Genomic DNA, 21,710 nt, shown 5'->3' with positions numbered 1-21,710 from the left:
TGTTTACCACTTAACAAATGCTTTTCTCTCTCTTATTCTATCTAAGGTGTAGATTTACCTGTGTCAAAATGCTACTTGACAAAAATCTGCCACGCCTCCAAATCTTGTTAATCAAAGAACAACGGATTATCTTAATTCCAAAAGATTAAGAGTTATTCCTGTTATAAATTAATAATTCACATTTTTATTAAGAAATCCAGCAAAGAATTTTAAGGTTTGAAAATGTTATAAATTTTATGTTAAATACCCAAAATTTGCGATAAACGATAAAAATAGTGAAAAAATGTAATAATTGAAATTTAATCGAGAATTCAGATTCTGCTTTCTCAGGTAGGGATCACGTGACAACATGTTATCGTAGACCACCCCTATCAATAAAGAGGCGGGCTTTAAACACTTTTTGTCAATAACAGTATATTGTATACGCATGCGTTCTAACTTTTTCAGTCATAATTTGTCAAGATTGAAGGGTCCGCATTGTAGATGATGCTTTTGACCGTCGAGATTGGCCCTTCACGTAACAAAGTATATCTGAAGGACCTAAAAACATCAAGCTGACGCAAAGGAATCACTCTGAATTCGAACGGTGATGTCCCTCAGTCCAAAACACACCACACCGTTTTCAGTAACCGATATATTGTCTCCAATTGAAGATACCTACAGAAGAACCACCATTGAGGCTGCAATACCACCCCTGGCTCCGTATAGGAACCACCATTCACAACATTCTTCATCACAGATGGCAAGCATGAGTGTTCCTGTGTCGAATCCTTACCATACTGGATATGTTCCGCCGCTATCTCATCACACTCCGTCCTTTGCATCACAATATTGTAATGGGACAGACTTCGGACATTATGGAGACCCTAGAAGTACTCCAAACTGGTACAGCAGTAATCCTGATCGTATTGCAAGTAAGTTTGTATATCAAGAGCTTTTATTTTTCTTCAGTGAAAGTCTTGTTGAGTACTTAAAATACGTTTAAGAACACTCTTGGGCAAGTGAAGTGGAACTAAGATTCTCAATATGATGGTTCAAAATATTGTATCATCCTGAATAACTTTCCAATGTTGGAAGGATACCAACTTAAACTATTATGGTCTGAAGAATCTTCAAAATCAATCGGCTTTCCCAAAATTGATTTTCGATTTTTTTAAATGCGTTTAATCATTGTATAACAATTTTTGGCCGCAAAGTACTATTTATATATATATATATCAAATATGATTTCATATTAAGTACAGACAAAGTTTGTTCCTTATGATAAGATTGCGACAAAACTTATCAAATGTTTTTGTTTTTACTGATAATTCATTAGATACTTAATCGGTTTTAAGAAATGTTTTCAAGTTTTATTTACACTCTTGTTGAAATGATAAATGGAAAAAGATTGACTTGTGTATTCAACTTAAACGGGGGTCAGCTAATTGCAACATGAACGTTTCAAAACGGTATAAATAAAAATTAAGGATGAAATTTTATCTTTATTTTATAATTTGGGGTTCTTTTTTTTAAATACAAAAGTTGAAACAAATTGTCTCCATTTTAAGATTTTGAAATATTGCTTCACAACAAATACAAACACGTAGTATAGTGTTATCATAAGTTTGGACTATTCTAAGTTAGAAAACCACGGTCTTTCATTTCTTCCAGTTAGTTAATTTAGTAACAATAATATTATTCGAGTATATACACCTCATTTACGTTCAGAGGAAATCTAAATAAACTACATTGACTTAAACAGGCACAAAGCACAGTTCATTCACAGTTAAAATGAAAGAAAATTGTACATGAAATTGATATAAATGGACTGTTTTGACAAGATTATAATTTGAAGTAACAACAACTACTTTGACAGTCGTAATCGGATCTGTAGGATTCAGTTATATTGTAAGAAACGCGCATGATCTTGTTTTCTGATATTTATAAAAAGAGTTATATAATTCTATGCTCTTTATAAAACTTCTTTAAAAAAAATCGGTAATATGATAAATTAAATCAAAATTGGAAAAGTAATGAATTTGAGACTAAAAGAATATTCTTTGAGTATATGTACACCGCGAAAGGAGTAGAACTTGAAACCATGGAATTATATTTCAACTAAAATTTCCGTTTGAAAGTTATTCATAAAACAAGACACTTAAAACAGTACTGGAAATATATGAATTAGCGATACACTCATTTTGTAAATTGTCAAAACTAATTTTACTGTTCTTGCATGAGTTGTCTATAGTTTCTTGCAATGATTTTTGCCAGTAATTAAAAGGAAAAAATACATTTGATAAAAATTCACCCAAAATCTTGAAACATATATTATTTTAATGATTGATTCAAAATAATATTAAGAGCGATTTTCTCGTATTATTTGTGCCTTTTTTAAGCAATGAATACAGTTTGCAGTTATAAAATGCGCAAGAAACAAATGTTTTCAAAAATATTCCCTTTATCTTAAAACATGGTCCATCTTATTATGATGAAGTTTTATATTTTTGAAAACACTTATATCCGCATTGTAGTTTGAAATAGCGTACATCTTATGTTCCTAGGAACCAAATGTTTAAGCATTGTGATGTGTCAAAACTTTCGTAAAACAGCTATCATTATATACATCATTTATACAACTTTGTCTGAAATATTATATATTACAATGTTCTTTTTTTCCGAAAAGGCTAGAAAGACACAAATAAATCTAAAAAAAATATGCTAAAAAAAACCTCATTCAACGTAAGAATTTATGCCATGGAGTTTTAAAAAGATGGGGGGGGGGGGGGGGGGGGGAAGAAATGTTCATCACGATCACGGACTTTTTGATCACGGACTTTTTTACAAGTATGAGATCTAAACACTAATATTTTTCTTTGATAATTGTAATTGTCAATCTTCAAAAAATTGAGCGTAATTTCGAGCACATATGAAATGTACACCCGACTTTATTTAAAAAAAAAATCGACATAAGAAAGTTTTTGATTTTCTAAGAATAAACGTAAATATCTATGAAGAAAAAGGGAAAAATATTTTTAAAAAAATGCAGAATTTGCATATTCTCTGAGATTACTGTAAAATATGTTTACAATATTAATAAAAACTTTAAAAACGAACCAAATTTTCACATTGCAAGATTTTTAGTTATTTTTAACAAATGATATGATAAATAACTTTCTATAAATTTAGAATCATGATAAATAGTGCACACCAGCATAACCTTTTAAAATAATTATTTGTAAAAATATGATATTTCATTATAATCAATAAATATTGTATGATTAAATAAGTGTGACAAATTTCCTGACAGTATTTGTATGCTGAGTTTTATTAGATTATATTCGTGGCTGTGAGGTAGAGAATTATCAGGGTTATTTATTGACACAGTTTATAATGTAATTGATGGTTCTATTGTTGAACTAACGAACAAAATTGCTACCTATTAAGGCGATAATAACAGGGGAATATAACAGTATTTAAACCGTTAGTGGAATGCAATACCTAATTAGTAGTGGCTGAATCAGTTGCTCTATTTATTGTCGGTTTTAACATCAATTTAAATTCTCATGGGTTCATTTCGATTAATTAATCGGATTACAGACAAAAGTGTTTTGTCGAATCAGCGAAGACTCTAATTGACAATATATTGTCTTCATAAAAAAACGTGCCAGAATGCTATTTAAGATCAAATTACAGATGTCATTATACAACTTGTAAATAAAAAATATACTAGGAAAATTATTGATATATTTGACACATTAGTAAAGGACAATTAACAAAATTTAAATGTAATTAAAATTATTTGACTAATATTCTTGAAAGGGGAAAATGGTTCAAATAGCATGACTACCTTTTATTCACTTGTGGAAAAAAATATGCGTTTGAAAACACTTATTGAGGAACTTTTTTCTAGTTCTAAAATAGATTTATCTAGTGTCATATTTCAGATTGCCCCAAATACATAAGGTTATCTTGTTTGACTACTAAACAAATACCCTTGAAGAATACTGCGTTGTCCCCTAAAAGATATTAACGTTATCTGCCGGACGCTGCATAATATTTAATAGTTTTCAAGGCAAAAATGTAACTGAAGCTTCCTAATTTTGACAGCATGATGCTGTATATGTAGCTTAATAAACCATTCTTTATTGTTAGTCTTGTTTTATACTTAAACTTTTCATGTTTGTAATTTTAGTTTCAAGACTAATGGGAGGACCAAGTTCCTGTGCTATGTCACCAATGTCTTCAGGAATGAATCATATGAATATGTCAGCTTTAGGCGGATATGATCACACCAAAGCTGGAATGCAGTTTCCCATTACACAGAGGAGGAAGCGTAGAGTTCTATTTTCTCAAGCGCAGGTTTATGAACTTGAAAGGCGTTTTAAACAACAAAAATACCTGTCTGCACCTGAAAGGGAACATTTAGCTAGTATGATAAATCTTACGCCAACTCAAGTGAAGATATGGTTCCAGAATCATCGTTATAAGTACAAAAGAGCATCAAAAGACAAAATTAAAAGTGAACCCGGTTCCCCAGAAAGTTCTCAGGAAGATTCTGCGCCCTCGGAACATTCATCACCTAGTCAAAGTTCTCAACAAAGCCAACACTCTCCGAGGCGAGTTGCTGTACCTGTGCTTGTAAAAGATGGGAAACCATGTTCTAATTCTGGAGATACGCAAACTTCCCACGTGCAACACAATTCTCAATCAAGAATGAGTGCTGGTCACGCCGGTTCCTCGGGATCACACGTTTCACCACAGGTTCCAAATTCTAAAATATTGTCTCAACCGAACTCTTTAGGCTCTGGGACGACGATGCCTACGCACTGTGTTACAAACTCTTATTCTAGTAGCCATAGTGGACTTAGTCAGGGAATTCATTATCCATCTTCCATTAATGGGAACAGCATGACGTCATCACCGTATATGTTAAATGGCAGAACATGGTAATAAAATACCAAAATTACATTTAATTTGCATTTATTGTTCTGAAAAAGACATGATCAGAGTTAGTTCAGACATAAAATCCATAATCATACATAGTGCATACAGTATGGGACCTAGATCTGGAAGTTTTGGAGTGCCGTCATCTGCAATGAAACTACAGTCATAAAACAATATAACGAACCTGTCTCTCTTAAAACAAATTTATCTTACCGCCATAAATTATAAAGGATTTTATAAACATTGTAAATACAGTTGTAAATATTGACCGATGGTTCGGTGAGAATGGGACATATTTCAACATTTCAAATTTTTACCGGAAGTGTGAAGTGACCCACTACATGCTGGCGCCGTCATCGCGCCCAAAATGTTTACTGTGACAGTTTTAACTGAGTATTAAAATATTCAATTTCAGTGCTATTATTTGTGTTATATTATCTAACATGTGTGACGTTGTTTCGTTTTGGTAATATATATATATATATATTCTGGTAAAATACATTTACTCGGAATGTGGTTTTTACTCTAAACCTCCCCAAAAGTATAGTACCCGTTTTATTTCCTCAATGATAGGCAATTTTCCAACGATAAAATTTTGTCAGCAGGGAATTGTATTATTTCTGTAGGTTTTTTTCAAATGGAAAATGTCGTCATTCTAAAACTTTAATATTTTTTGAGAAAAATTGTTTTTGGTCTAAAAGTTCAAAAAATTCTAAAAGAAAACTTGACTACAATCAAATATAAGTGGTTGATACTTCTCGTCAATATTAGGCTAAAATCTGACTATTATACAAGTTGATTTCTATTTTTTATCCGTAAAGTCTTACTTGCAGACTTAAAATTACATAGGATAGGTTAATATTTGAGCGTCTCAATTAACAATCAATATTTTTGTGATTTTACTTTTTGTATGATTTAAAAAAAATTCTATTTGCAATAAGTTGTAACATTCAAATGGCAAAATAATAGATTTAAAAAAGTTAAATAAAAGTCTCGTTAAACTTGGGTGTCTTTTAGTATTTCTGTGTTGTTGGATTGCTAATTAAGTTAAACTTACAACGCATGTCCTTTTGTTAATTTAAAATAAAAAAAATAATAATAATAATAATAATAATAATAATAATAATAATAATAATAATAATTACGAGCAAAATTTGTTTTCCAATTTGAATTAATATGACAAAAAAATGGCTATTATTAATAATTTTTAATATTATGGATTTAATTGTTATTTATGTAATAATTTTTAATATAATGGATTTAATTGTTATTTATATAATAATTTTCATAAATTTAGATATATAGTAATGGTCCTCAGTAGAGTTACGGGTTACCTAAAACTTAATTTCATTTTATAAATAAAAAATAGTAAAATATTTCCGATTTTTTAAATAAACATTGTGTTGTGTTTACACGAGTCAATATAATTGTATACATTTATGGAAAAGGACTGCCGCTTTAATACTATGAATGCTGTTTTATTTAAAATTCATAGTCTTTATTGTTTTCATCCCTACAACATTCTGACTTTTACCTTCTTCTTTCTCTCCTCTGTATACGATTTCATCTAACATCTCTACATATATTTTTCCCACCACATTACAATTGTGTTTTTAACATGTAAATAGCCATTCGTAATTTAGAAATAGACCGAAAGGCGAACATCAGAGGGCGCATATAAAAAACCCGAAGCATTTTAGCATTTATTGACGATGGCGGAAAATTGTGTGCAACATATATTTCCTACCTTGTCAAATTTACATACACGACTTAGTAACAACAAATTTCCCATGCTTAAAAGGCAAGGTTTTGTTTATAACTATTTCCTTTTTAACGTTGTTGAATTTTCATCATTAACAAAATTAGAAACAAACTTTAAAAGTATCTAAATTTTCATCATTAACAAAACTAGAAACTAACTTTTAAAGTATCTAAATTTTACATTTTGATAATTTTTATTAAGGTTAAAAACATGATTTTAGTATTGGTTTTTGATTGGCTAGCTTACGCGCGTAGGCAACACATATTAAAACATGAAACCAGAGACGTATAATAATGTCTCTGATAAAATTAAGAGAATGGATATTGACAATGAGACATTTACCCACCACGGACCTCATTTTGAGAGTGTACACGACTATAGGGTACTGTACGTATCCGGTATTCCAAAATATAAAACGATTCTTTAAGTTTGAATTTCTCATACATATTCAGAACGACGGATATTTGTTTACATCTTATTATCGGGATTCTTCTACGACTATACGCGCAACATAAAAATAATAAAAAATTAAGCGATTCAAGATAATCAACACACTGAAATAACTTGAATTGAGCAGAAAAGCGTTATATTTACGTGTTCTGATGAATCTGCAATGGCATAAATTGAATATTGTATCCATTATTTAGGGAATATGGTTTTATTTATGTATATAATGTATCTTTTATTTCGGGATTTTTTTCTTTCTGTTTATGAAATGCGAATGTTACGGAAAGAATGAAGTATACAATCGGAAGCGCGTCAAAAGTCTGAATCTAGACTTAGTTATAGCATGGAAGTATTATATTTCAATCATTTTATTTTCCATAGCTATAGACAATGAGTTACCGACTCTCAATGAAAAAAACACTCTAACCAAACAGAATGAGCAAAACAAACAATAAAAACCGAAAGGAATCAAAGACAAATTAAATAGATGCAAAAAGAACAGGAAAAAAACAAAAAAGCAAGAAATGAAATAAAGACAAATTAATAAGTGTATTACAAGATTTAAAGATAAAAAAAAAATACACAGAAAAGTCTAAGGAAAAAGCCTTCCAGTAATACTTTGTGCCTTATACATCTATTGGCTCACTGATGGTTTCAGAGAAAATTTTGAAAATAATACAAAATTATAAAAATCAATGGCAATAACAATTCGCCTCCCCAAATCAAGAGTAAAGCAAAAAAAAGAGTAAACATATGAAAATAAATAACACTACACACAAAGGACAACAGGAAAACCAAATTATTAGAAAGTACAACAGAAGTTATCAGATACTAACCCCATGCAACAACTGAAGAAGCAAAAAGACAAACAAAAACTAAATCTGATTTTTAATTTGAACAGAAAAATATAATTCGTAACTGCATACTTACAATTGTCATCCGCTGGATAAAAATACACACAGAAAAGTCATGTCATGAATTTAGATAGCTGAACAGTCTAATTCAGAAAAAGTTGGGGTGCATATATACACCGTTTCGATCCCTAACATCACTGAAGAGACATTTATTGTCGAAATCCGGATATGGTGTACTAAAGAAATATTGACACCGAATGTTTGGGGCACAACATCCTGTCCACAAGTTAACAATTTTTTTTCTTTCTGTGACGTATTAAATTTATAATAAGATCCATTTTGTTACAACCTGTGATCAATTTTATTTGGCAATCGCCAATGGCAGTCAGCAGGGTTAAAGAACATCAGTTGTTCGACCTGTTAGTCAAATGCGTTTTGTTTAAATTTACTTTTTCACTCTTTTGGAAAATGTTGTTTGTGCTGTTTTTAGACCCTTCTACAACGAAATTTGTTTGACATGCACACGTATAAAAATTGCGGTTTTTATCCAACGCAGTCATAGGTTTGAACGTAGTTTTCAATTTAGACTCGTATATACATATATATATATATAACATTGGCAATAACTTTGTAATCTCAAAAGATATTGGGACAAAGTACCATATTAAAAGGAATGTAGTCGACCAAAAAAGCAGTTCGAAAATTCCCTAATAAAGACAAGTTTCTAAATTACCATATTGGGAGGATTTTTTTGTGTAACATTCTTATTCTAAAATTAACGTTGTCATACGTAGTTTAACTTCATATATGCCTTTACTTTTATTCGGATGAAGACATTCTATTTACGAGTTGTTGTATATGAATTGCCTATGAAGGGTCTGTTCTTAATTCTCTCAGACTCAGATAAATAAAAAAATACGTAAAAACTCGAAAAAGAAATACACGAACACCCGATGGGAGAACTCACTATAACAAAAAACACTTTTAAGTGTAATTAAGGGAAAGGAAAGTGTAGTTTGGGAGAAAGTCATCCTGTAGATATAGAAAATAAGGATTTTAAATGAGCTCGCAAAGAATTACAGCCAAAAAAAACTTCCATAAAGTACAAATATGTATATATTTGTTTAATTCAATTACTAAAGCTAAATTCTAGAACAGGACCACTAAAAGTGTCATGTTTGTACTTTTAATGTGTAATATGTTAATATATTAACGGACAGAGTGCAAACACACATTTAAAAAGTGTTGATGTATTCTATGTAAAGGAAGGTTTTATGGTAACTGCACAGACACATCGCTTACTTGGCTAAAATGGCGATTCACAGCTTATAATCGACCATGCAAGGGCTGAAAAGCCAGTCAAGGTCGTCAAACACTTCCATCGTCACAGCTTCAGATTATTAAATAATAACCCAATAATAAATTATCAAGAACATGGTCCGAGACCACCATTGTCGTCCCTTGATTTTCGTTGTTCTTTACAAATATAGTCCCTAGTGTTGACAGTGGGTTACTTGCCATTAATTTTTATACCCCTTCCAAATTTATTTCTCCATGTTCAATGCCTCAAATTGCAAGAAGGGGGATGAAATTACACTGTAAAAAAATTTGGGTGCAGAATTTTAAAGGAAAGTAGTGATTTGGTCCAGCTGAAAAAGATTCAAAATGAGCACTTCGGAAGCTGTCAAAAGATTTCAAGACGCCCTAAACATAAAATTGTCCATATTTTGAGTTAGAGGCGATGAAGTTTTCTATAAATTTGATATAATTTGTCCCAAAAGTAGTACAACACACTGTTAAAGTTTCTTTGAGAAAGCGCAAGTGGGATTTTTTTTATTTTCATTTATGTTCTAAAAGAAATGCACTACGAATTAATTGTGTTCTCGGACCACATACAGCACAGGGAGGATAATCCCTATAGTTGAAAAAAAGGCTTTAGTTGAAAAATGACTCTCTGATAGAAAAAAAAAAAGATTTTTTTATTATAGCGAATTTAAGACTTCCATTGCCTTAATGCATATGATAAAAACTTTTGTCACCATTTGACCATTGAAAATAATGTATGTGAATTAATAAGACGTATTTGCTATTCTAATAATGTCAAAAGTCAACAAAATTAGGTTGCAAGACATTACTTACAAATACAAAACACACGAACAACCATGCGTATACCGAACTCGACTGTGGCAAAACAAATAGCATTTTCTATAACTTTCATGAGAATGAGTAACAACGGAGGCAAAAGAGGGGCGTTCATACTTATAGATCGAAAATAAACTGACAACGTAATGGCTAAAAAAGAAAAAAAAACAGACAAATAATAGTATTCAAGACACAACATAGAAAACTAAAGACTAAGCAACACGAAAACCAAATAAAAAAAATGCAAGAAAGGCTGTAAATATAGAAGCATTCATACCATAAATGTATTTGTAACCCATTAGCATGTGTGGTATGAGTGCCAATGAGACAACTCTCCATCCAAGACATGATATGTAAAATGTATGTATTGTTTACAATTATAGGTCAATGAATGAATTAATGAATACGGATCCTAACCTTACACCGTCCGAACAGCAAGCTTTAAAGGACCCCAAATGACTAGAGTAAAACAATTCAAACAAGAAAACTTTCGGTCTAATCTATATAAAAACAAGAGTAGATTGATAATCTTACGGGTATATAACTTTTATGGGAAAATTGTTCATTTATCAATATGATAGAAAGTATTTTATTCAATTTCTTCGATGCTAAGATTTTTGATGATTCTCTTTTTCTGACATTTTTGTTTTTTGTTTGCTACAATTTATCATTCTTTTGGCTCTGCTCAAATATTTTTTTCGAGGTGGTAGATATTTTGTTTTCATTTTTTTTATTGATTTGCCATCAGTCGTCAAATAAACATATATATTTGTTTGAAATTTAGTCCAATAATGTTGGATTTGCATATTTGATAACGCCATTTTTTTCTTCACTCGGCGGAATTTTAAAACCAGTTTCTGCAACTTCGTGACAACACCGCCTGCACTGTGAACAGCGTCCTAGAAATCACAGTCATCTAGGCTATATAGAATTTTCGCGAGTTATGCTTTCCGAGTTGTAGCACAGCAGTATAGTAGCAAGTAGATATTATACCTTACAGATTAACTATTTATGCTTGTCTTAAAGAATCATAATTTACTTACCATGCTCTCAAATCAATATGAATTTTATAATTATAGAAACCTTGGATTTTTTTACAGCTTAAACACAGGGTTTCTTAAACGGTTAACCTTTGGTGATACAAGACCAACACCATTTTGTTTCTTTCCTCAGCAGCATTCGAACCCTGCTTCTGTGACATCGCCAGTAGTAACATAGCATGCATTGTGTTCAGCACCTAAAAAAACTCAAACAAAACGGCTAAAAAATAGCTTTCGTAGTAAAGCACAACTCTTTGCTAACGCAAATTTTAAGATGTAACGGACTGAATTGACGAAGTATTTAAGAAATATGGTGTCAGTCCTGTTTAACCATAGCTTAGTTCGATGGAGAACATTTGGTCATAAAGTTCTCACACATTTTTGATATATTGCATAAGGGATCATCACATATCCGCTTCATACTCTATATGTAAATTTGAATCTGGTAGTAGTATATGATCTATATATATAAAAAAGTAACAAAATACTTTAATATTCAAAACAAAAGACAGCTTACGAATATCTCCATTTTGCAAACACTTCTGTAGAGTGAAAGTTAATTATATTTTTATCTCTGCGTTCTTGCTTTGCTACAATTGAAAGAAATTTCTTAGAAACCTTCAAGTTGAAATGTGGTAAAATATAGCAGCAAGGTGTAATTGTTTGTATTTTAGGGAGAATAAATAGTATAGACCTTCTTGCCCTGTAGATACCTCTAATGATCTGACTCTGTTGTTTAATCACAGGTGTTCTTACTTCTAATGATGTTTAAGCAGTGACAATCTGAAATATCTTTAATTATAAGTAAGTTTGTCACCTGTAAATAAAATAATCATTTGATGACACCCAGGTAAATACACCTGCAATTACAATGAAACCCTGTACCCAATAGTTGAGTCTTTACCCACTTTTGTATGTATAATGTTTCTAATTTCTTTATATTCAAGGACTATTTAAATCTGTATAAAATATAACTGCTGGTTTTCAGTGGGTTCTCTTTAATATAAAATCTCTTTGGTGCTATGTTAAAAGTAAATAATATAATGAAACCACGAAGACAATCTGGACGTGTAAATATTGAATTTTAATTGCTGGGGATTATTCGACTCCTCCTACTATATCGTCACATTATTAAGTCTTTTTTGATATATCTGACGAAAGGATGGACCCGTGAAGTAGCTATTTCAATAAAGTCACGAATACAGTTAATGGAATACTTTTTTCGAATAAGGCCAATATTTACTCAAAATTATAGTTGATACAAATAAATACAGCCAAAGTTTGTACTGAACAGCTTCAGTGAATAACAACAAAAATAATTCAATTTAAGAAACATATTCTGTTTTTAATGGTGAAAAATTAAAAATTAATTTACTATGAATCAAGAACTTTTTTTTTAATTTCTTTGCAAACTGAAGTTTTTTCTTTAAACCACCCGAATTTTAAAGGTAAAAATAAACAGTTGGTATCAAAACAATAACGTATATAAAACACGCATTACACGTATATATACAGTTGGAACTTTTTTTGTAGTTAACTAAAATACAACTTTTTATGTTAACAAAATATCAACATTCACAAGTTTTTCTCTCTGGTCATTAACCCCTTCACACAAAACAGTTATCTGATGGATTTCATTCAGTTTCTACCCCTTTACACATCTCATATTTAAATTCTATGTAATTGTTTAACAATAATGAATTGTATAATAATTTGGAATTGAGAAGCTGTGGTTTTTTTTCTCCATACTAAAACCACATAATATTTATCATCGGAAAAAATGTTTTGTGCTTCAAATGCTTATTATTATATCAATTGTAAAAAATATCATAAATAAAGCAATTTTCACATGTCGGAATATTAGATGAGTATATGCCAAAATAAACACCCCAAAATAGAAAAGAATTTTGTTTAAAGATTGCACAATGTGCTCAAAGGTATCTTTATTCAGATTCGCGCACCTGCTAACAATATATAGCAGCAGGTAACCACCATCTTTGTATGGTCATACTGGTTTCTTTAACAAGGTGTGAAATGTACATACTGTTACCCTTGTTGTTAATACTCTCACTTATTTCTTTTCTCAATTAGCAAATAAAAGCTCTGTTCGATAGCACTTAATGCTGTAAGTTGTGCTAAAGTTGGGTTTGAAGTTGCCGTGGAATAGTTCCAAGTAGAAGTGTATACAGTCATTCAAACTCTTGAAACAAGTGATTTCGTTTGAATAATTCTTGCTGAGAGGATATTTATTAAATTGTTGTCATATGAACTATAGTCCAAAAGAATATACCGTCCTTAAAAGACTAACATTATATAACTTGAATTTTCATTGTGTACTCTACATTCATACACAATATTTCCTGAGATATATTTATTCCTCGAGTTAAAACTAAGGGTCATCCTAAAATCAAATTGTGTGCATTCTGGTATATTTTCAACAATCAAGAAAAATTGTACAGCACATATCTTCTTACAAGTATGAATGGTACCGATTTCAGTAAAAAGAACAGGAATAAGTTTCAACAAGGACACTCGAGACCAAAAGTGTATGAAATAAACTCATCATATATACCAGCTAGGATTGAAAATTTGTATTATCGCCAGACGCGCGTTTCGTCTACAAAAGACTCACCAGCGACGCTCGAATAAAAAAAAGTTAAAAGGACCAAATAATGTACGATACAAATTTTAAATAGCAAAAGCATAAAACACAAAAGACATAAATAACCGTCAAAATTGTAATATAAGACTATGGCAAAATTTTACCAGATGCAGTTCCAACCTAAACTCTAATCATTTATATACCTATAAACTGGTTTCAAATGTTCATTTAATTTTGTCATGGTATGACATTCTAGCTCACTGTGTGGACGATACCTTCACAAACCTGCAACAGTGAAATGTCTTAAATTATTTCAAAATGTAAAGATCTATTTTAAATGATATAGACCTTCTACCATGGTTGGATTAATAATATAAATTTATGCTTCTACCAATCAAAGCATTGTTTGAGGTTTCCATTGAAGGCATTGATGTACCAAATTGAAGGAAAAAAATACACAAACAAACAAACAAAAGGAACAGAATAGGAACGAGAAACAAAAAAATGTTAAATTAATTTTTGTGTATTAGTAAACATTTCTTGAATTTTCTGAAGAAATTTAAAATCTAATGAAATTTGATATAAGGAAACATACCCACACCATCATTTAAAGGAAAATATATCATAAGGTCGTTTGATAATGTTCGGGTCCTTTTTTCATCAACAAAAAAAGATTACAGTATACAAAGACCTGTTATATGTATAACAAACCAATCCAAACGTAAAAGGAGGAAAATCGAATGTTAAATCTAAAGAGAACAGAACAAAGAAAGGAATCATTTAAATAAAAAATAAAATAATACTGCGAGTTAAATATCGAAGACTCCGGTTCAAATCGAATTTATTCCATTTTCCCGAATAAAAACATAAAAATAAAATATAAATTACAATTCATACATTCATAAATGTTAACAAACTTCCTATGTATACACAATTAAAAGGAAGAAAAGATTTAACATTATTACTATAATATACTACATTATTGCAGCATTGATTGTATCGAATTAACAAGCAAACTTTTTATATTAATACTTTTTTCTGTAACAAACAGATGGAATTTGGACAACACGTATGAACGAATGTCCTATTGTGAACATAAAATGCAATTATTAAATAACTGTAAAGAGAATATTATGAAAATCTGTTTAATTTCAAGAGCCCCTATCTATGCCTTTGTCGTTTTCATATATTTATGAATGTATACAATTTCAAGGAGCGCAGAATCATCGATACCATGTTTACATTTCTCGCCATAGAATTTCGACAACAAAAGAGTTTTTGACATAAATTCAATTTATATGTACTGCAATCTGTAGGGAGATTGAAACAGGATAGAAAAAGTAAACAGAATTGGAAATATCCCCCGAACTCTGCACGTCCTTCGATCGATCTCAATATCGACACTTTAATTGTTCCTTGGATTAGTTCAATGTTTCTTCGTGTCTGTAACTCCCTTAATTCAAATGAAATAGGTTTTATATATATTGGTAAAATCAATCAGATATTGTCAATTATATACTGTATTCAGTACAAAAATTCACACAATTACAATGCATTTTAACAAAGACATACTTGTTCTAAAAAGCAATATTTAAGAATCTATTTTTCGCCCATGCCATGATGATATAAAAGTATATTATTTTTCACACAATGTAGAATATGAACACACAATAATCATTAATAAGAAGAGAAAAAAAAGTAACCGTTCTGGAAAAAACAATATGCAACAAAACATGTAAAAATGCCACAGCCATAAAACTTTCTTGTAACTATCTACATGCACGTAAAGAACATCCCATATTTTATAAAGTTTGAGTAAATAGATTGTTGCTTGAGGTATATTCTTCAAGTGTATAAGCATGCTTTCTTTCTGTGAGGACTGTAATTCGGTATTTACAGCAAAATTACAATAAGTTCCATATAACAGAAGACAACTAAAATCAAATATAGCAGCCGAAAGTTACAATAGATGATCATACAGTTACTAGTTCATATTTTCCTGGACAAAAAGTACATTACAACTTTCATATTTTACGATTTCGTTGGGTCCATATCATTGATCCTAATGTGTGAATATTTTGGAAAAAACATAAAATTGGTGTCCATTTGAATGGTTCCTTCGTGTATTGTTATCGCATTTGAACGAAGGAAATATATTACCTTCAATTAAATATTTTGAAAATCCAATTGGCACTAAAGAAACAAAACCACTATAGGATATAAATATTGCTTACTAAATATGAAGTACTAAGGATATGATGGTTGAAATGGTTGATCAGTGAATCCCATTTTAAGCAATTGAAGCCTTAATGAACAGTTCATCATGATCAATTTAGGTCGTGTCATAGTCATGTAAACAGTATTTTTTTTTCTGTTCGAATTATTTTATGATACCCTCATAGTTAAGGGATCTCTTAGACGGTTAGATTTGAGGTTTAAAGGACCAAAAAATTGAATCTTATTAGCATTTCATAATCTGGATGTACGAAGACAAATAAAAAGAAATAGTTTACGAACACAAATAAAAAGTAAAAATATCAAAAAAATATCGAACTTCCGCGAAAATCCAGAACGGAAAATCCGAAATCAACACATCAAACGAACAGATGGCAACTGCCATATTCCAGACTTGGTACAGGCATTTTCGTATGTTGAAAATGGTAGGCTAAACTTGGTTTTATAGCTAACTAAACCTCTCAATTGCAATACAGTTGCATAAAATTCCATTATAATAAAAATAATGTGTGGACTTAACAAACCGACATAATAGGTAAACATGTAAAAAATAGGGGAGTAGCAGTCACCATTGTGTTATAATTCAATCGCTCTCAAAACTATCAAATATGTTACAGAAAACTCAAAAAGGCAAATCTACAATGCACATTAGAAAAAATGAAAGACAAGAATACAAAAATTTACCATAGCAAATCAACACAATTACGGGATGTATAAGTACCGAGCCACGTCAAATGGATATCAGTAAAAATAGACCAAACAGTAAAAGTAATATTCATAAATACACATAAAAGAATATTATAACACGTTAATAAGATAAAAATTTACCATAGCACAATAACACAAGAACGGGATGTATAAGTACAGAGCCACGTCAAACTGATCTCACAATTTCTTTTTAGACTAAACAGTAAAAGTAATATTCATAAAGTCAAATAATAGAACTATAAACAACGTCAGTACCAAGAATCTATACTGTAAGACCATCGAGTATTATTTTTGAAGTTGATAAGGAATATCAACAAGGTCTTGGTATCATCCGATCAACTTTGTTTTAGAAAGAGTTTGGAATAGATTTTCTCCTTAAATTTTAAAGCAAACACAAATATCCGATAAAAGATAGATAACCGAATTTCATTCATTAATTGAGGTAACGTTTTTCTGTATTACAATAAACATGCTGCAAGTTATATACATTGTTCTTCATTTGCTACATAAAAAACTCCATACTTCGGAAATAATAAGGTAAACTTTTAGATGATTATAAATAAATGAAAATGTTCACAAGGTATATTTCAGCATTATTATATTCACGAATTTCTACAATGTTTTCTCCTGAAGGTTTTTGTGTGAATCGCTTTGATTACTGACGAAGACCTATTTTCTAATACATTTATACCTACATTCCTAGAAAAAACCAGCGAAATGAAAAACAATAATACAAAAAAAACAACCTTATAAACCAGCTTCATAAGAACAAAAAATAAAATAAATAGTACAAGGATATTAAATTTGAAATAAACTCATCATAAAAACTAGAACCAGCTTCCACAATAAATACGAATGAACACACTAGTATATACCATATGCTTTACTGATGATGATTGAGGGTTATGTTAAAAAAAAATGAAAACAACACGTTATAATTTCATCAGGAACGCTCAAAACCGACTACATGATATTTGAAAGCCAATGATTTATAATGATAGAAAACGTTGAAAAGCTTTAAACCAAAAAGGACATATAAATTCATAGCCAAATCTAAACAAGGCCAACTTTGCATGAGGGAGTTTCTGTATAATTTCAAAATTTATTAAAGGACAATTTGGGATGTTTTGTTATGAATACAGGCAACAGTAGTATAGCAGTGTTGAAAGGCCATAAATCGATTGAGATAATCTTTGGTTTTGGTATAAAACACGGATATTGTGTTATAAAAATTTGCCAAGCAATATACTAGTATTTGCCACATGCAACAAGACATGTGTACGTATAGCCAAGTACTTTGTAAAGTCAAATAATAGTAAATGAAACACGACCAATATTTAACGTATTAAGCCTAGTTAAAACGATAACATTATTGCCTGCAGAAGTATCGAAAAGAGGAACGAAAGACACCAGAGGGACAGTCGAACTCATAAATCGAAAATGCACCTGTCCTAAGTCAGGAATCTGATGTACAGTAGTTGTCGTTTGTTTATGTAATATATACGTGTTTCTCGTTTCTCGTTTTGTTTATATAGATTAGACCGTTGGTTTTCCCGTTTGAATGGTTTTACACTAGTAATTTTGGGGCCCTTTATAGCTTGTTGTTCGGTGTGAGCCAAGGCTCCGTGTTGAAGGCCGTACTTTAACCTATAATGGTTTAATTTTTAAATTGTTATTTGGATGGAGAGTTGTCTCATTGGCACTCACACCACATCTTCCTATATCTATTGACAGTGCCATGGTTAAAAACGAAAAGGACAAACAGACAAACAATAGTACACATGACACAACAAAGAAAACTAAAGAATAAAGAATAAACCCCACAAAAAACCTAGGGGTGATCCCAGGTGCTCCTGTAGGGTAAGCAAATCATGCTCAACATGTCACACAGTGGCACCCATCGTGTTGCTTATGAGATAATAAATCCAGTACATAGTCTAATTCGGTAGGTCACTTTTATGAAAGGAAGGGAATTGCAGTTACGACGTAAGGAACATATACGATATCATTTGTGAAACATTTATTCCATAACGGTCAACTAACTCGTGATGGCGTCCGTAAAATGTACGAAAAGATGATTTCAACTTCACCTGTATCTGTTGTTTCCCTAATCTCTAGTTTGCGTTCGACATAGTCACCAAATTTTGAATTATTTAGTGACAAAACATCATCTATATAGCGGAAAGTCGAGTTAAAGGATATTGATAACTTCTTATCTTTCTTCCTAAGAAGTTCCTGTATGAAGTCAGACTTATAATAAAGAAACAAGTCGGCAAGAAGAGGGACACAATTCGTTACAATTGGAATGCCGATAGTCTGTTGAAAAAAAACGTCCTCCGAACGTAAGAATATATATGTTGTAAATCAAGAAATCAAGCATCTTGATAATGTCAGTTTCAGAGATTTTTTTGTTTGAATCAGAGTTATCCTTTACAAAGTAGGATTTATCCCTTTCTAAGACAATATACTTGTATTTCGTTGGTCATTCTTTTTAATGAAACAAAGCAATACCAACTCTTTCAATTTCTCTTTAAGTTTAGAATGTGGAATACTTCTATAAAGTGTAGAAAAGTCAAATGTTTTAATACTATTGCAAGATGAAAGAGAGTTAGATTGTATGTACTCTAAAATATCTTTGGAATTTTTAATCATCCACATCTGATACATCTGATTCACGTCTGGAATAGTCAATTTCACAATAACTTTGAAGCCCGTCTTTGACTGATGATAAACTAGATGTTTATAATTTAGAAAGAGGTTTCGTGGAGCACTTGGAAGACACAGCAATATACCGTTATTTGTTAGGACACTTATGCAGTTTGGGTATCCAATACAGTGACGGAAGATCAAGTTCCTCATCTTTGGTTGAAATTCCAAAGGAACATAGAACAGACCTTTGATTTTCCAGGATTTCCTCTTTTTAAGTGTCGTGAGGGTATATGTTAGGTTTTCAAGTGAATTGTCAATACCTAATAGGTTTATCAAGCAGTTAATGTAATGAGTTTTACACACAAAAACGATGTTGTTTGGGGCTTTATCTGCGGGGACAACAACATATTTGTCATGAAGGTAGGATAAGTGCTTGCAACATTAGGGTCTTTAAAGATTGACGTAGCATGGACATTGATAGACCCATTTATTTTCCTAATTCTGATTTGTACTAACTAGCTCCCTGCCTTTATCCATTCGGAAAGAGTGTCTACGTCTTCCTTCTCATGATTAGCCCATCACCTGGCATAATCCTCAACTGAATCCATCAAAATTTTAAAGTTGTATTTCTAATTGATGGATTTTGGATCACGATACTTTGACCTCTTGATAACACATTTCGTAGGGAAGTGTTATTAACAATGTTAGGGTCACCAGTACTAACGTGACCTGTCGGATTATAGGTGAATTGGGAAATAGCACAAGTGCAATCAGGAGGTTTACACTTGAAGTCTTCAATACTGAGATCATGCAAAACGTGTTTGTAATTGAAAAATTTAGTTGCAATAGGTTTGGTATAGGTATAAGAAAGGATTGGTCTTTGAAATAAGAAGGTATTTTCGATTGAACTAATTTAGGATGAAGGATATTGCTTAAGTTGACGCAATCGAGACCTTTGTTGGCAAAGAGAAGAGTAAGGAAAGATCTTTTCTCTTTTTCATCTTTTCCAATCCGGATTGGATTGAAAAGTCTGTTACTTGCAATATCCGAAATTATAGCTGTAAGTTTGTATTGGTTTGAATGAGGGTTTGTAACATTGTTTTCCAAACATAAATTGAACGGATAATGAAGTTTTGAAAGGGGTAATGACTTAAGTTTCGTGCGAATGGGATGGATATCTAACGGCATTTGCAAAAATGGCAGCAAGTCATTAATAGAGACATCATGCAGAGTAGGCGATGTATAATGACGATGATCATGACTGCGTCTACGTCGAGGAGTAGCCATTTTCAACCCTAGTAGGGTTGAAAATATTCATCACATTCACCGAGCCACACGAAGGACTAGATATAATACCTTTATCATCAATTTTGTCTTTGAAACCATATGGTGTCACAGTTCCCAATTGTCTAATCCAGTAGTCCTCTTTTTGCCTACGGAGAGGCGTTGCATGATAAGGATTGTTAGAACTACGGTATATTTTTTGGATAATGCGTGCTGTCATAGAAACGATGGAATGATCGGGCTATACATAAGTGTGTTGTTCATGATATCGGTTCAATATTTTATGCGCGCTATTTGTGATCGCAAGCATGCCAAGATCCTTCTTTTGAGAAATGTCTCTCTATCCAGTCTTAGGTGGAAGTGTTTTCCCTGAATTTACCAACAATAAAAAAAAAATAAAGACGCGAATACCCGTTGATAAAATAAACTCATCATAGATACCAGGACTTAATTTAGTATATACGCCAGACGCGCGTTTCGTCTAATAAAGACTAGTGACGCTCGAATCCAAAAAAGTTTAAAATGCCAAATAAAGTACGAAGTTGAAGAGCATTGAGAACCAAAATTCCTAAAAGTTTTGCCAAATACAGCTAAGTTAATCTATGCCTGAGGTAGAAAAGCCTTAGTATTTCAAAAAATTCAAAAATTTGTAAACAGTCAATTTATAAATATAACCATATCAATAACAATTCATGTCAGCACAAAAAGTGCTGACTACTGGGCTTGTGATACCCTCGGGGAAATAAATCTTCACCAGCAGTGGCATCGACCCAGTGGTTGTAAATAAACTCATCATAGATACCAGGACTTAATTTAGTATATACGCCAGACGCGCGTTTCGTCTAATAAAGACTCATCAGTGACGCTCGAATCCAAAAATGTTTAAAATGCCAAATAAAGTACGAAGTTGAAGAGCATTGAGAACCAAAATTCCTAAAAGTTTTGCCAAATACAGCTAAGTTAATCTATGCCTGAAAGATAGATAACCATATTTCATTTCTGTAAAGTCATGGAAAAAATGATCTTTTTTAAAACTGAAATCTTTTTCTTGTAAAATT

At 31.4% G+C, this 21,710-nt stretch overlaps 1 protein-coding gene across 1 annotated transcript; it reads left to right on the top strand.

Annotated features, from left to right (window-relative positions):
- The first annotated feature begins 447 nt into the window (after nucleotides 1-447).
- LOC134712022 (thyroid transcription factor 1-like) lies at nucleotides 448-5,343 on the top strand. The gene is made up of 2 exons (XM_063573116.1): nucleotides 448-914; nucleotides 4,178-5,343. The coding sequence occupies exons 1-2, from the start codon at nucleotides 590-592 to the stop codon at nucleotides 4,933-4,935; spliced, it is 1,083 nt and encodes a 360-aa protein (XP_063429186.1). The 5' UTR covers nucleotides 448-589; the 3' UTR covers nucleotides 4,936-5,343.
- Nucleotides 5,344-21,710: the final 16,367 nt, after the last annotated feature.

The sequence above is a fragment of the Mytilus trossulus genome, chromosome 3 (genome assembly GCF_036588685.1).
Source record: "Mytilus trossulus isolate FHL-02 chromosome 3, PNRI_Mtr1.1.1.hap1, whole genome shotgun sequence".
In the NCBI taxonomy this organism is placed as follows: domain Eukaryota; kingdom Metazoa; phylum Mollusca; class Bivalvia; order Mytilida; family Mytilidae; genus Mytilus; species Mytilus trossulus.
This window is presented reverse-complemented; position numbering and strand designations above follow the sequence as displayed.